General features: G+C 35.4%; 1 protein-coding gene across 2 annotated transcripts; it reads right to left on the minus strand.

Moving 5' to 3' along the window:
• Window positions 1–278: 278 nt before the first annotated feature.
• On the minus strand, window positions 279–12,408 carry LOC129300437 (regulator of nonsense transcripts UPF2-like; the record flags this gene model as incomplete). 2 transcript variants are annotated; one of them, XM_054939010.1, is given in 7 exon segments in its annotated part: window positions 279–406; window positions 539–643; window positions 1,004–1,348; window positions 1,894–2,096; window positions 2,685–2,772; window positions 11,952–12,043; window positions 12,131–12,408. In XM_054939010.1, coding segments are annotated over 6 exon segments (941 nt in total), but the record flags the coding sequence as incomplete, so codon positions are not given.
• Between the last annotated feature and the right edge of the window lie 2,272 nt (window positions 12,409–14,680).

Below are 14,680 nucleotides of genomic sequence, written 5' to 3' on the forward strand. Positions count from 1 at the left end.
GTTTTGAGCTGTAATACAATTAGCCAGAGGGTGCAACTCACCTGACACAATATATTTCATTTATAACTAACCTAAAAAGAATCTCACCAACAAGCCTATCCACAACAATTGATACTTATACCTAGAGCTTTATGTATATAGCTTAAAGTTTTCATGCATTTATTTATTGCCAATCTTATGGAATATTTGTACATGGAGCATTCATTTAAAAAAGAAAAATTAAAACATTACATGCAAATAGGAAAATGAAATGAATAAAGTCAACAAAAGCAACTTACGATGAGACATTACGGTACAAGTGGTCATATGATTTTCGAAGCTTTTCATATGCAGAGACGTTCTCATCACTAAGTTCTCCTTTTGCATTTAAAATCTTAGAATTTTCATGCTCCATTAGTCGAAGTGACTATCAAAAAATAAAAGCCATTAATAATCACATGAACAATATCATTGCAACAAATATCTACCTAAAAAGCAGTGCTTAGAATGCAAAGTGAAGAACAACCAAAATTAAGTGTTTACAGAGGAAGAGTCTCACCGAATGCTCAGATCGAAGCAGTTCTGCTGCAGCATCATAAAATGCATAAAATGCTTTTCGGAAACTTTTCTTATGATCACCTGTGATGTTCAGTCCCTTCAAAAACTGTATCATCATATCAGTGCAGAAATATTCAGGACAGACCAGGCATGGTAGTACAATTCTAAACAAAATCACACAACAATTATAAAATGTGAGTAAAGGTTGACTAAATGGAATAGAAAAGATAATGGAATGAAAAAATGTGAATTTGTAGATAACAAATATCTTTTATATCCCTAAAAATATAATACATAAAGAAAAAAAAAACAGTTATTATTAAGTAATAATGTCTCAAGTAAACAGATATTACAAATTTTGTTTTTATGCAAGGAAGAGAAAACTCTCCCCTCACACCAACCAAACTCCCCATTAGAGTCATAGATAACATCAAATGGAATTCACAATAGGGAGAAAAAGATTTACCTCTTCATGAATTTCTTGACCAGTAACAGGAAGTCCTAAAAATATTCTCCCTTGGCGAGCAAAGCTAGAAAGAAGAGTCAAACTAGTTTGTGTAGAGTCTATGTCTTTTAGCTGTTCTGCACTGGTAAGATCTTTTATAATGTTGATGAAAATACCACAATCTTCTATAACACCAACAAAATAAAGTTCCAACAGAAGTTTCAGAGTGCTGCGCTTCTTCATTGCCTTCAAGTTTCTGTCTGCATCCGATTCATCCCCAGATTTCCCAGGGGAGAAAACTTTGAGAAGCCCTTGAATCAGGCTTGGTGTGAAGTCCTTGTACCTTTGGTGAAGCAAAGAGCAGATCTTTCGGAAAAGCAATATAAGCCAGGAATGTCTCAGGAATCATGTCTTTAAAAACACAATTGCAAACAGTAAATGTATAAAGAGATCTAGCAACTAAATGGAAGAAACCTACATTCTAATTTCTAAAAGGTACTGTCTTTACGTACTGTGCCTAAAAGCCAATTGAAATGACAAAACCAGAATTTTTATCTAAAAAAGGCCCACAAATGATAAGCATTGAAACAAGGAGCTCCAGCTCAGGATGAAAAGCAAGCCAAAGGACAGCTAGAGAAAACACATGAATACTTATTTTACCAACTTAAAGTTACAATTTTGTACCCTTGGAGTTTTAGAATACTCATCTAGATTTGTGCAACAATCTAAAGGGGTACATGCAGATTTACTGCCCTTTAACATGTTAACTACAATTAAACAAAGAACCTCCATTCCACAAAGAAATCATTTCTAATGTGTAGAAACAAGAAACCCAAATGACCCACATTCACTTAAAGCAATGCAGAATGCCCAAAAGAAAATGATAAGAATGAAAAATGCAGAGCACCCACCTGAACTGCCGCATGTATATCTGATGTTCTAAGCTTGGCTTCGCATATAGCTGCCACAGCTTCACTGACAAATTTGCTTAAGTTGACACTTCGCAATTCATCCATCAGTGCTTCTCGCTGCTCTTCATTTATCTGCTTCAGTTTCTTAATAACTGCAGTGTTGCGCTTGATGCTAGAATCCAGTGTCCTAAGAAATCCTGAGTCTGTATATGAAATATACTCATTGAATATCCATGAAACAAAAATGATGACAATTTAACATTAATACAAGAGAATGAACCAGACATGGATTCCTGCGTTGCAAAAAGCTGTTTGAATAAAAAGAAGATGAAGCAATTTCATATTTTAATTACAAATTTTCCTCTCATAAAAAGAATTGGATATATTAAACCATGGGTAACAAAATTCCAGCTGTGGAGCTGACAATGGCTTGTGAAGCCAGCCCTAAACAAACACATGTACACAAACACATATTTATGAAGCTATAGCTAATAGATGTCCACAGCAAAAAGATGGCTAAACCATGTTCATATAAACAGATGGTTTCTGAAGGAACCAAACATCATTATCATCCATGTTTTCCATCAAGAAGTGTAAAAGAAACATACTGCAAGAAGGAAATTATACTCCCTCAGGAAAAGCTTTGTTTTCTAGAAAGGGGGAAGAGGCTAGTGGTCTCTTTAAGTATAAGAGGTAAACTCCATTTTGAAGAGTGTAATTCTTGCCAATTGCAGCATAAATCGAAACATGTGTATAAATACTGTCAATATGAGTGAAAAAAAAAAACTAACCAGGCCTTTCAGGACTCAAATTGCTTTGACGTAGAGCCATTTTGGCCTCAATTGACCTCTTCATTTCATCAAGGCGAGCAGCAGCTTCCTGCACATGATAGAAAGAATCAACTCAATTTAAATCAGTTCATATCAGAAGAAATATACCATCCACAAATTTCACATATCAAAATTTCACTTTGCCATCCCCAGCAAAAGACACAATAGAATCAACATGTTATGTCATTGTAATTGTGACATTTTATTAGATTTATTAGTAATATTTAGAATTAGAGGAATAGCTGTAAGGTGGTTATAGATATAGCCATTAGTAGTTATGAGGATTTGAAGCCTATATATACTAGAGATGCAAGTGTAATAGTTATGCTATGTTAGTCTATTGAGCATCATTGCACTATTCAGTCTCTCTTTCTCTTTTCTCTCAACCTCTCTAAATTCTCTCTGCCTTCTATTCTTCTCTCCTCTGTTTCTCATCTCTTTCTCTCTCTTTTCCATATTTTTCTTTTATAACAGTGGTATCAGAGCCAGGTTCTCCTCAGCAAACACCTCTGATTTTTCAAGGTGTATAGTGATATGTTCAAAAACTTAGAAAGCAATAGAAGAAAGGTTGGGAGAATTGAACAAAGGATAGCAACAATTGATGATCTCACCGATCAGGTTATTGGGTTGTCTAATCAAATTCAAATGCTGATGAGGGAGTGAGAAGGCAAAGATTTGCAGTCGGCCATTAAAGAATGCTTTGGGCCTTCATATGAAGCACTCATGGGCAACTTAATGAGGTTACAGCAATAAGGGGCTTTAGCAAACTACAATGATGCCTTTGATTCCATTTCTTGCACGCTGCAACTTACACAAGAATATTTGATGGACACATATATTCGAGGATTGCATGAAGACTGTTGGTCCAATACGTCACTAAACCAAGAATGATGCAAGAAGGAAGGAGCTTGGCACAAATCCTGGAGGTTACATTGCAAAGGCAAGCTAACAAGAGGGTTTCTGTCAAGAATAGTGCAAATATGGCTACTGGAGCTAGTAGTCAGCCTCTGCACCTCAAATTTGATACAAGTCGAGTTGCTCAGGAAGATTTGAAAAGGAATGTTCTTCGTATTGCAGAACCTCAGTTGCTATAGATTCCTCATGATCATGGGTCAACCACTGCCTCAGTCTTATCATTGCAGAAGGGGTCATCATTCTCTATTATTGATTCCATGTCGCTGCTGCAAGCTTTTCCATTGTTGTCTCTTATTTCTATGGTGCCATCGCAATTCATTCTGCATGGGAATGACAATCTATTTGTGTTGACCAACTTAAAGCCTTAAATTCCTCTTGACATGGTGTGATGACAAGAATCCAAGGCTTCTTGGAGCTGTAGGGAACATCGATGGCTGTCTCAATGATGTTCTGCACTTTTCAAAGCATGGGTTCTTAGAAAATAGGGGCATGTGGACAGGTGTTAGCTTGGAAGAAGTATCACACACGTGGGTGCATGGATCAAAGACAGATATTCCCCATATGAAATGGGTATAGTGGTTGTAACCTCAGTGGATGCCAGCTATCATCAACTATCAATATATGGGCTCAAAGGTCAAATAACAAGGCCAATATCATTTGCATAGGCCCATTAACAGAGGAAATTCTTTGCTGGGATTTACTTATTCAATCTCTCCTCATTCACTTATTTGTTTTGAGGTGGTACAAAGGAGGATTGATCAAAATGCTCTTCGGATCAGGTCTGAATTGCTTCCATTTATTCAGCAATGAAAACAGTGACAGTGAATAGTAACAGTAGGCTACGTTTTTCTGTTTGATTCCTAGAAGTTGTTCCTCCCATTGCTGGACATGACCCTTTAGGCCATGGGTCTTTTTTTTTTTTTTTGGTAGGAGCGTTGTTATGACATTGTAATGGTGACATTTTATTAGCTTTATCAGTTACATTCAGAATCAAAGGAATAGCTGTTAAGGTGGTTATAGATATAGCCGTTCATAGTTATGAGGATTAGGAGCCTACATATACTTGAGATGCAATTGCAATCCTTATACGATGTTAGTCTAATGAGAATCATCGCGCTATTCAGTCTCTCCTTTGTTTCTCCTCTCTTTCCCTCTCTTTTCCATATTATTCTTCTATAACAACATATCTATGTTAGCTCTCGACAAGCTAACTGTTGGAATACGACATCTTAGGCCCATTAAGTTAAGCCCAAACATGTTAGGGTTTAAGAATAATTAGGGTTGAAGAAGCACAAGTCTGCCGTCTTAAACTCTAATTTCTTTCTTCTTATATCTTATTAATTAGATAAGATTCTAATTGATCTTGTAAATATCTCTTTGATTTTACCTTTGATTCTAGGGATTAATCGAAAGTGCTGTGTGATTAAACCTAGATAAATACCCTAGTTGTGAATAGAATAATCATCTTTTGGCCAAATTCTTCATGGTATCAAAGCATTTGGCTCTCGACTTCCTAGGCAAATGCAATTCGACATTGTGAGAGTTCACACTGTGGACGAACCTTCATCTTCCAAGATATCGCACACAGAAGGTGTGTCAATTCCAGAGCAGCAAGCCATGACAAGTAGTGATGGCTTCCCACATGTTACGGTCACTCACAAATTGACCGAAAACAACTACCTACTGTGGTCCCACAATATTCTGATGTTCATCCAAGGGAAAGGAAAGGAAAAGTACCTAATTCGAGAAGCAAAAGAACCAGAATTAGGCGATCCTACCTATTGCACGTGGATATCAGAAAATAATATGGTGATGAGTTGGCTTGTGAACTCCATGACTATGGAAGTTAGCAGCAACTACATGCTTGCCTCAACAGCACAGGAGATATGGGACTCAATGAAATGCATGTATGCTGTCAAGGAGAACCCAGCAACAATGTTTCAGCTGAAACAGGCCTTGAAAGACCTAAGGCAAGGAGATAAATCAGTCACTCAATTTTATAGCGCCCTTATGCGAATCTGGTAGCAGATAGATCTTTATGAAGTCTATCAATGATCAGTCATGCTGATGCAACACTCTACCGTCAGATTGTAGAACGGGAACACACATATGAATTTCTCTCGAGGTTGAATGATGGATTTGAAGATGTACGGGGGAGGATCATAGGACAGAAACCTTTACCTTCCCTTGAAGATACTGTCAACACCATCAAATTTGAGGAAAGTTGGAAAGAATTAGTGCAAGATATAAACCTTAATTCTTCCTTTACTCCTAGTACTAACTTAGAATCTTCTGCTATGATAGCCAAGGGTAAATGCTCTTCACTTTGGTGTGATCACTGCAACAAGAGTGGTCACACTAAGGATGAATGCTGGAAACTTCATGGGAAACTGCCCAACCTTAACAAGCAGAAAGGCAGAGGTGAAGCTCGAGGACTATATACTGGTCCTACATCTGAAAAACAGCCATTAAGCCAAGAGGAAATCACAATACTCAAGAGACTTTTTGAAAAACATGAAGTTATTCCTCAATCCAATGAGAATTCTAACCTATCCATTACTCTGGCACAAGCAAGCATGTCTCTCATAGTTGCACTTAGCACCCACACAACATCCAAGAACATTTGTATAGTCGACTCTAGTGCTGCTCATCATATTACTGGTTTTAAGGAATTATTCAGTGAGTTTAAAACTGAATCTGCATATTCTCGTGTCAAAGTTGCTAATGGGACGTATGCCAAGGTTGAAGGGGCTGGAACTGTGATAATTTCATAGGATATTAAACTACAAAATGTATTATATGTGCCTGAAATTGAATGCAATTTGGTTTCAATGAAACAAATTTCTAAGGATCTTGGTTGTAGTGCTACATTCTTTGACACTCATTGTATTTTCAGGATTTGACTTTAGAAAGGATGATTGGCAATGCTAAAGAATGGGATGGTCTCTACTACTTGAGAGGAAAGGGAGAGAGAAATAAAGTAGCAGATGTTGTTGCCTACTCTACTATATCAGATAATGAGTTGATGCTGTGGCATTATAGGTTAGGCCACCCAAGTCTCAATTATATGAAATTGTTATTTCCAGATTTATTTTATTTATTTAATAAAATAAATCCCTCCTCTTTCCACTGTGATTTTTGCTACTTTGCCAAACAAGTCCGAAACTAGTATCTACCTCATCCTTATAAACCATCCCAACCTTTTGCACTAACACACAATGACATTTGGGGACCCTCTAGAATTTCAACTACAAATAATGCTAGATGGTTTACCACTTTTATTGATGATCACACTCGCCTAACTTGGGTAATTTTGATGAAAAACAAATCTAAAGCACTTGATATTGAGAAGTGATAATGGCCATGAGCACACTAGTACAACCTTTCAAAAATACTTGTTTGAAAAGGGATTCATCATCAAACCTCTTGTGTTAACACTCCACAACAAAATGGTATAGCTAAAAGGAAAAGCAAACACCTTTTAGAAGTTTCAAGGGCTTTAATGCTTACCAATAATGTTCCAAAAATGTTTTGGGGTGAAGCTGTCTTAACTACAGCATATTTAATAAATAGAATGCCCTCAAGAATTTTAAAATTTCAAACCCCTGTACAAAGTTTTCAAGAAGTTTTTCAAAACTCTCGCCTATTGCTAAACATACCTCAAAGAATTTCTGCCTGCACCGTTTTTGTGTATGATGAGCATAAAGGAAAATTGGACCCAAGAGCTATCAAATGCATTTTTTTAGGGTGTGCAGCCTCTCAACAGGGTTACAAGTGTTATTCACCTTCCACTCACAAATTTTATATCACTATGAATGCTCGGTTTTGTGAAGATCAACCATTTTTTCAAAAATTACCCATTCAAGGGGAGAGTGAGACCAATGATGAATGGTTAATTTGTTCTGAAAATAGCAATTCTGATAAACTTGCATCTGGCAGTCCTAGTACTGAATCTAGCAGGTCCCAAATGCCACCTAAACCCCCTCTTGACCCTGCACCAATTACAATAACACCTCCTCTTCCTACAATATCAAATGACCCTCAATCACCTCAAATTGTACCCTCTGAACCTAATATCACCTCATCTGAACCTAGTATAGAGGAAGATATTCTGGAAAATTCTGGTAATACAGAAAAGAAAATCTGGAAAATTCTGGTACAAATGAGACAAGAGTGGAACAACCTAATATGCAAGAGAAAGAACCTTACATCAGGCAAAATAAGCGCACTATATTGGAGGATCGATCACAATTTAGGCGAAACAAGGGCACTAAACAGAATGTGAATGAAAGTAGTGACCAAACTATTTCCATGCAAGTCCAAGAATCCAAACCCGAGGCAAGTTCTAAAGACTTATCTTGGCCAATTTCCTTAAGGAAAGGCAAACGAACATGCACTCAGCATCCTATTTGCAAGTATGTTTCTATAAGAAACTCTCTCGTCCTATGAAATCCTTTGTGGCTAACGTGACCAATGAGAAAATACCAAAAACCTTTGAGGAAGGAAAAGAAGATCCTAAATGAACAGCAGCAATACAAGAGGAGTAGCAAGCATTAAGAAAGAATCAAATCTGGAGTATTACCAATCTACCCAAAGGGAAAACTATTGCGGGTTGTAAGTGGGTGTTCACCATCAAATACAACATTGATGGGACTGTCAACAAGCACAAAGCAAGACTCATAGCCAAAGGATACACCCAAACTCAAGGCATAGATTACCAAGAGACATTTGCTCCAGTTGCCAAGTTCAACACCATTAAGGTTCTTTTATCACTAGCTGCAAACCTTGATTGGCGGTTACTACAACTAGATGTGAAAGATGCATTCTTAAATTGTGACCTAGACGAGGAAGTTTACATGGAATTACCACCTGGGCTAAAGGAAGTGGAAGACCTGGACAAGTTTGTAAATTGGAAAAATCTTTGTATAGCCTAAACAATCCCCTCAAGCCTGGTTTGGACGTTTTACACAAGCAGTCAAAGAGTATGGTTATACTCAGTGTCAAATCAGATCATACTTTGTTTGTGAAACATAACTGTGATAAAGTTGCTATCCTGATTGTGTAAGTAGATGATATTGTATTGACAGGAAATGACTTAGAAGAGATTGAAAAATTGAAGGCAAATCTGGCAAAGGAATTTGAAGTTAAAGACCTTGGAAAACCTAAGATACTTCTTGGGTCTAGAAGTAGCAAGATCAGAAAAGGGGATCAGCATCTCACAAAGGAAATATACACTTGATTCATTGATGGAAACAGGGTTGTTAGGGTCAAAGCTTGTGGATATACCTATGGAGACCAACTACAAAAAGAACTTGAGAAGAAAGAAAGGAAAAGAAGGATCACCCGTAAACAAAGGGAGGTACCAGAGACTAGTAGGAAAACTCATCTATTTATCCTACACAAGGCCAGACTTCAATTTTGCAATTGGTGTGGTCAGTCAATTCTCAAATGACCCACGTAAAGAGCACATGAAAGCAGCTTTCAGGATTTTAAGATACTTAAAGAAGACTCCTGGAAAAGGACTGTTCTTTAGAAAAGGAAACAACAAGAATGGAGAAGTCTGCAATGTTGCAGATTGGGGTGGCTCTGTAGTTAACAGACGCTCTACTACTGGATATTGTACCTTTGTTTGGGGCAATCTTGTGACTTGGAGGAGCAAAAAGCAACCAGTGGTCACAAGAAGCTCAGCAAAATCAGAGTACAGATCTCTAGCTCTGGGCATATGTGAAGGAATGTGGATCATGAGACTCCTAAAGGACCTACACATTGAAATAAAGGGACCTTACAAGGTATGGTGTGATAACATGTCAGTAATAAAGATTGCACATAATCCGGTACATCACGATAGAATCAAACATGTGGAGATCAATCGCCATTTTATAACTGAGAAAGTTGAAACAAAAGTGATTGACTTGGCCTATATACCTTCAAAAGATCAGATTGCCGACATCATGACCAAGCCACTTGCGAGAGAACGTTTTAAGAACTAAGTGACAAGTTGGGAATGATTAATATCTATTCACCAACTTGAGGGAGAGTGTTGGAATACGACATCTTGGGCCCATTAGGTTAAGCCCAAACATGTTAGGGTTTAAGAATAATTAAGGGTTGAAGAAGCACAAACCTGCCATCTTAGACTCTTATTTCTTTCCTATTATATCTTATTAATTAAATAAGATTCTAATTGATCTTGTAAATATCTCTTTGATTTTACCTTTGACTCTAGGGATTAACCGAAAGTGCTGTGTGGTTAAACCTAGATAAATACCTTAGTTGTGAATAGAATAATCATCTTTTGCCCAAATTCTTCACTAACAAAGCCAAGAGCTAGATTCTCTGTTAATCCTAGGAAGAAAAGAATCTCCTAGAGGAATGATTTTGAAAGTTTAAGCCATTCAAAGAACATTTTCATAACACCCTCCACGACAACACAAGCCCTCTCTTTAAGGCTTGTGTGGACCAAGCACAGGCCCACCAAACACTACAATGAAAGTATGTTTTAATTAAACCAATGCTAGTTGGATGTTTAAGTGGTTTGACATTTGTTTTCCTCAAGCAAGATTTCTAGTTGAAGTCTCATGTGAAGAAAATTTCCCTCAAGAGAGATTTAAATGTATGGGGTTCAACCATTCATAGGTTATTCGGTGTCAAATTTGACTTTCAGAAACCAATTGGTATTATTGAAAAAACAAAGTTAATTTTAATTAGGAGAAGGGAGAAGAAACAAGAATCAAACTATAGCGACATTGGGCCTATTTGAAACTGTTATTTTATTTTCTAAGAACTAGTGTTTTGTAGAGCATATTCCGAGAATGAAAAAATAATGAAAATAGATGTTTTTCTCATTCTTTCTTATTCTCCAAAATAATAATTCCAAAACACCTAAAAAATGTTTCCATTTTTCTATTCTCCATAACAATATTTTGTTTCTTTATTTTCTAAAATACTTTTTGAAAACGCATCACCAAATAAATTTTTTGTTTGTTTTTTTGGTTCTAGAAAACAAAAAATTGTTTCCAAAACAGGTTGCGAAATAGGTCCATCATCACTGAGACACTTGTTCAATATTGAGGACCACTACATACCAAAAGCTTGCATTCTTAAGTGATGACCCATGATTGCTTCTAGAATATTTCTGACACAATTTAAGAGGAATTTTTCTTCTTTTTCAATTGCATTATATGTAGAACTTTTACTTGACAATTACAAACTCCCCAGCTACTAACTAACAGCTTTTCTGTTTTTGTCCACACAACAGTCTTTCATCCACCTAGCCCTATTTTCACATCACTGGACCTTGGCCTTCAAGCTCAACACATCTTTGATCCACAATGGCCAATGGAATCAAAATATAAATTGAAAAATCAGCATGTAAAAGTGGTTCCAACAATAATAAAGGATCTTTCTTTGCTTTTCTGAGGAAGAGAGATGAACCAAAACCCAATTACTGCCCTAAAAGACATCTCAGAAGTCTTATCTTCTTTTTGTAATTGCTGCAAGTTTGATTAGTGAATGACGGGCTACCCTGCAAGTCATTATCATGTAACGCTTTGAAACAGGGATCACATTAATAGTACCATGGCAGGGCTTGTTATACCAAAAGTGTGGGATTTCAATCAGCAACCCTTTCCCAAGTGTGAATCATGAATGATGGGGAAAGAATAGGTATCCATTTCATTGTTTCCTAACTTTCCTTAATTTATTTGTAGACCTCACTGGCTGACAATACCAGGTTGCTACTACATCAATTGTTAATCCGTACTATCCAAACTCTAACACATCCAATGTTCTTGCTTCATACAGCTATCTTAATCTAGGCCTTTCATCTAACATCTATTATACATTCTACCTAACTTCACTACTACCAGATACAAGCAGTTTCCGTTGGCATCTACCTAAAACTCTTCCATTCACCTAAGCCCCCTTTTCACCTTACTGGGCCTTGGTCTGAACATCCTTGCAAATAACTTTTTGCCCACACAACAATCCACCTTACAGTAAACTACAACAATTTAGTCGTATTTTTTACTGTTATTATCCGTGAGTGTTGCTCAAACCTCAAAAAGTTGCATAATGTGGACGTTAAACTGCTAAATACTACAGATAGGGAGGTTATAGAAAAGGCGATCGACATTGATACTGTGCTTCAGGATAACAAATATGAAATCCTGCATTTTTTGCTTTCAAATTATCAAAATAGAAAACTACGCAGTATTCTTACTAATTGTTCAAGGTAGAAATAAAAAATTAAAAAAAACAAGAAATAATACATGATGGATCATCAGCTATCATTTAAGGATAAAATCATACAACCTCGTCATCTTTCTTGCTGTGACTTTCACCTCCACTGCGGAATTCATCCTCTTGCTGTGACTTCTCCTTCATTAGCCTAAATCCCAATTAACCTGTATTCAGATGCAGAGCAAAGTAGCTTAGGCTTGAATGCGGAAGGAAAAGAAAAAATATACAAGAAACCTCGGGTAGAAACGAACCTGCAGAAGTGAAGATGATGGTGGAGGAAAGATTATGGAAGGCGAAGAAGAAACCTCGGGCGAAAATTCGACAGATCTCTTCAAAGACCAGGATATTTTTTCAAGGAGGAGAAGGGCAGAAGGCGATGGTCACGGACTCACGGTGATGTGGAGAAGACTGACGAGTGGCGAGACGACGGTGGCGAGGCGAACCGGTAGTGATTCGCTCGAAGGCTGTGAAGGCTGAAGGAGAGCTTCGCTGGCGATGAGAACTAGAGAAATGAGAAGAGTGTGCTTTGCTTTCGAGTTTCTACGATGAGAAGATTTTACAGGGTTAAAATGGAAAAGTGGAAAATAAACTATAGGCAGGATGAAAATAAAGTCTCAACAAATAATAAACAATTTATGACCAGGTGCTTCCTAAAAATTCAAAAAAATAAATTATAAATAAGTTCTCAATTACAAATTGATTTTGTAAAAAATTTTATTAAGAATTTAATTATCATAGTTTATTATTTTAAGATTTTAATATCATTCCTCCAAAACTTTAAGACAAGTGACATTTAACTAAGGAAATATATTTATTGAAATTAAAATTAAAAAATTGTAAAAAAAATAAATTGAAAATTGACAAAAGAAATACCTTGAAATATGAAAATGACAATGAAGTGCCACGAAATATGGTAATTATTACTCTCTTCGTTTAAAAATATAAAGTATTTTTTTAGAAGTTGAATGTTTGAAAATATAATATATTTTTAAATTTTCAAAGTGTAATTATTATCTTTTTTTTAAAATACCCTTATTACATAAATTACTTTATATTTATTTTAGGATAAAGCACATTATATATAGAGGTAAATATAAAAACATAGAGACAAGTAACTATTTTATTGATAATGAGATTCGATTAAAAATACTTTATATTTTTAAATGAATGAAATATTTTGTTCATATGAGCTTGTTTGACATTTTCATTTTTAATAAAATGATGTGCTTGTCCTCCATGACTCTTATACATTGAGAAATAACTACTATTATTGACTAAAATAGAATTGAAAATAACTAATTCATTTTTGCAAATTTATTTATTAATCAAGTGTAATTAAAGTAATTATTTTCCAAAAGAAAGTATTATTTTCCGAGGAAAAAAGTTGTCATTTTTTAATATGCTTATCTCTATTAACTAAGTCCCCAGCTCCTAAGAGACACACACAAAGTCTTCATTTTAATGTTATCAAATTCAATAATGTTCACTCTACAGACATTATTAGCATTATTGTTGGAAGGATTTAAATCCTCTAAAATTGATAACTGTGAATTTCAGTAAAGTTTACCTTTTAAAATAAAGAAAAAATATTTTATATTTTATAAAAAATAATAAAATGATAAAAAACAATACAAAATAAAAAAATTCACAAAAAATCACACATCTCAACTTCAAATAATTTAAATCCATTGTTAGAATCATCTTGAGTTGAAAGCTCAAGTACAGATGTAGAAGCTCTATAAGTACAAATGTTGGGAAATTAGAGAGTATATGTAGGAGCTACAAGTGATATAGAACACAATGACTTGAAAGTTCAGAAGTTTCTGGCTAGATTTAATTACTTCACACTTTTGTAATTTCATCTGTTCTATAATTGAATATAACAGCTTTGGATTCAACTCTGAAAGGATACATTTTCAATTCTTAAAAGTATCCAACATATTTTGGCCACATTTAAAAAAAAAAAAAGTATCCAACACACAGTTATTTACAATCATTGCATTGTTTTTAATATTTTCTATCTCCCTTGCACCTTTGTGAAAGTGACATTGTTGACAGAGCATGACCTATTGCTCTGTTCAGATGACTCTGCATTCTGCAAAACCTTCCTCTGTATGGATCCAGGTTGACATGGCAATGGAAGATTTTCATTGTCATTATTAAGCATTGAATTTACTGTTTCCATAGAAGGCCTATTTTTTGCATGTTCTTGAACACATAGAAACCTAATGTGCATGCATCTAACAATGTCTCTATCATGCCTAAAAAATATAAGGTGACCGACATGGGTGCGAACCACTTCACACATTTCTGTAAGTGTCAAAATGAAAGTGCAATCCATTTTTTTATTTTCATTTTTCTTTTAGAAGAATCAATCAAATTATATAAAAATTCTAATAGCTCGATACTAATTGTCATATGAAAGCTTCAACGTTTTTATGAAAATTTTAGGAGAACCTCCCCTGTAACTAGGATCTCTCGAAAATTCTACGACAGAAAATTTTTACAGATTATAGTATAAATCAGGAGCGTAGCTCCTTCCAGCCAATAACTAGTATGCAAATTAAAATAAAGTCTATCAATAATCTATGTGGAGCAACTAATCTTTCTTTTTGAATCGAAATACATAGGGTTTAAATATTGACATAAAAAATAACGATACCAAACAAAAATTCCACCTAATATCGCCATATTGTCCTTTCAGAGGTTGGTAGGATCAATGTCAACTAGTAAATCTGAGACCAAAATAAATTTTTTAATAAATAGCATGCTTAGAGTAAAATTTAAAAGAATTAAAATAA

The sequence above is a fragment of the Prosopis cineraria genome, unplaced genomic scaffold (genome assembly GCF_029017545.1).
Source record: "Prosopis cineraria cultivar Desert tree isolate PC_DT_omini unplaced genomic scaffold, ASM2901754v1 PC1591, whole genome shotgun sequence".
NCBI lineage: Eukaryota > Viridiplantae > Streptophyta > Magnoliopsida > Fabales > Fabaceae > Prosopis > Prosopis cineraria.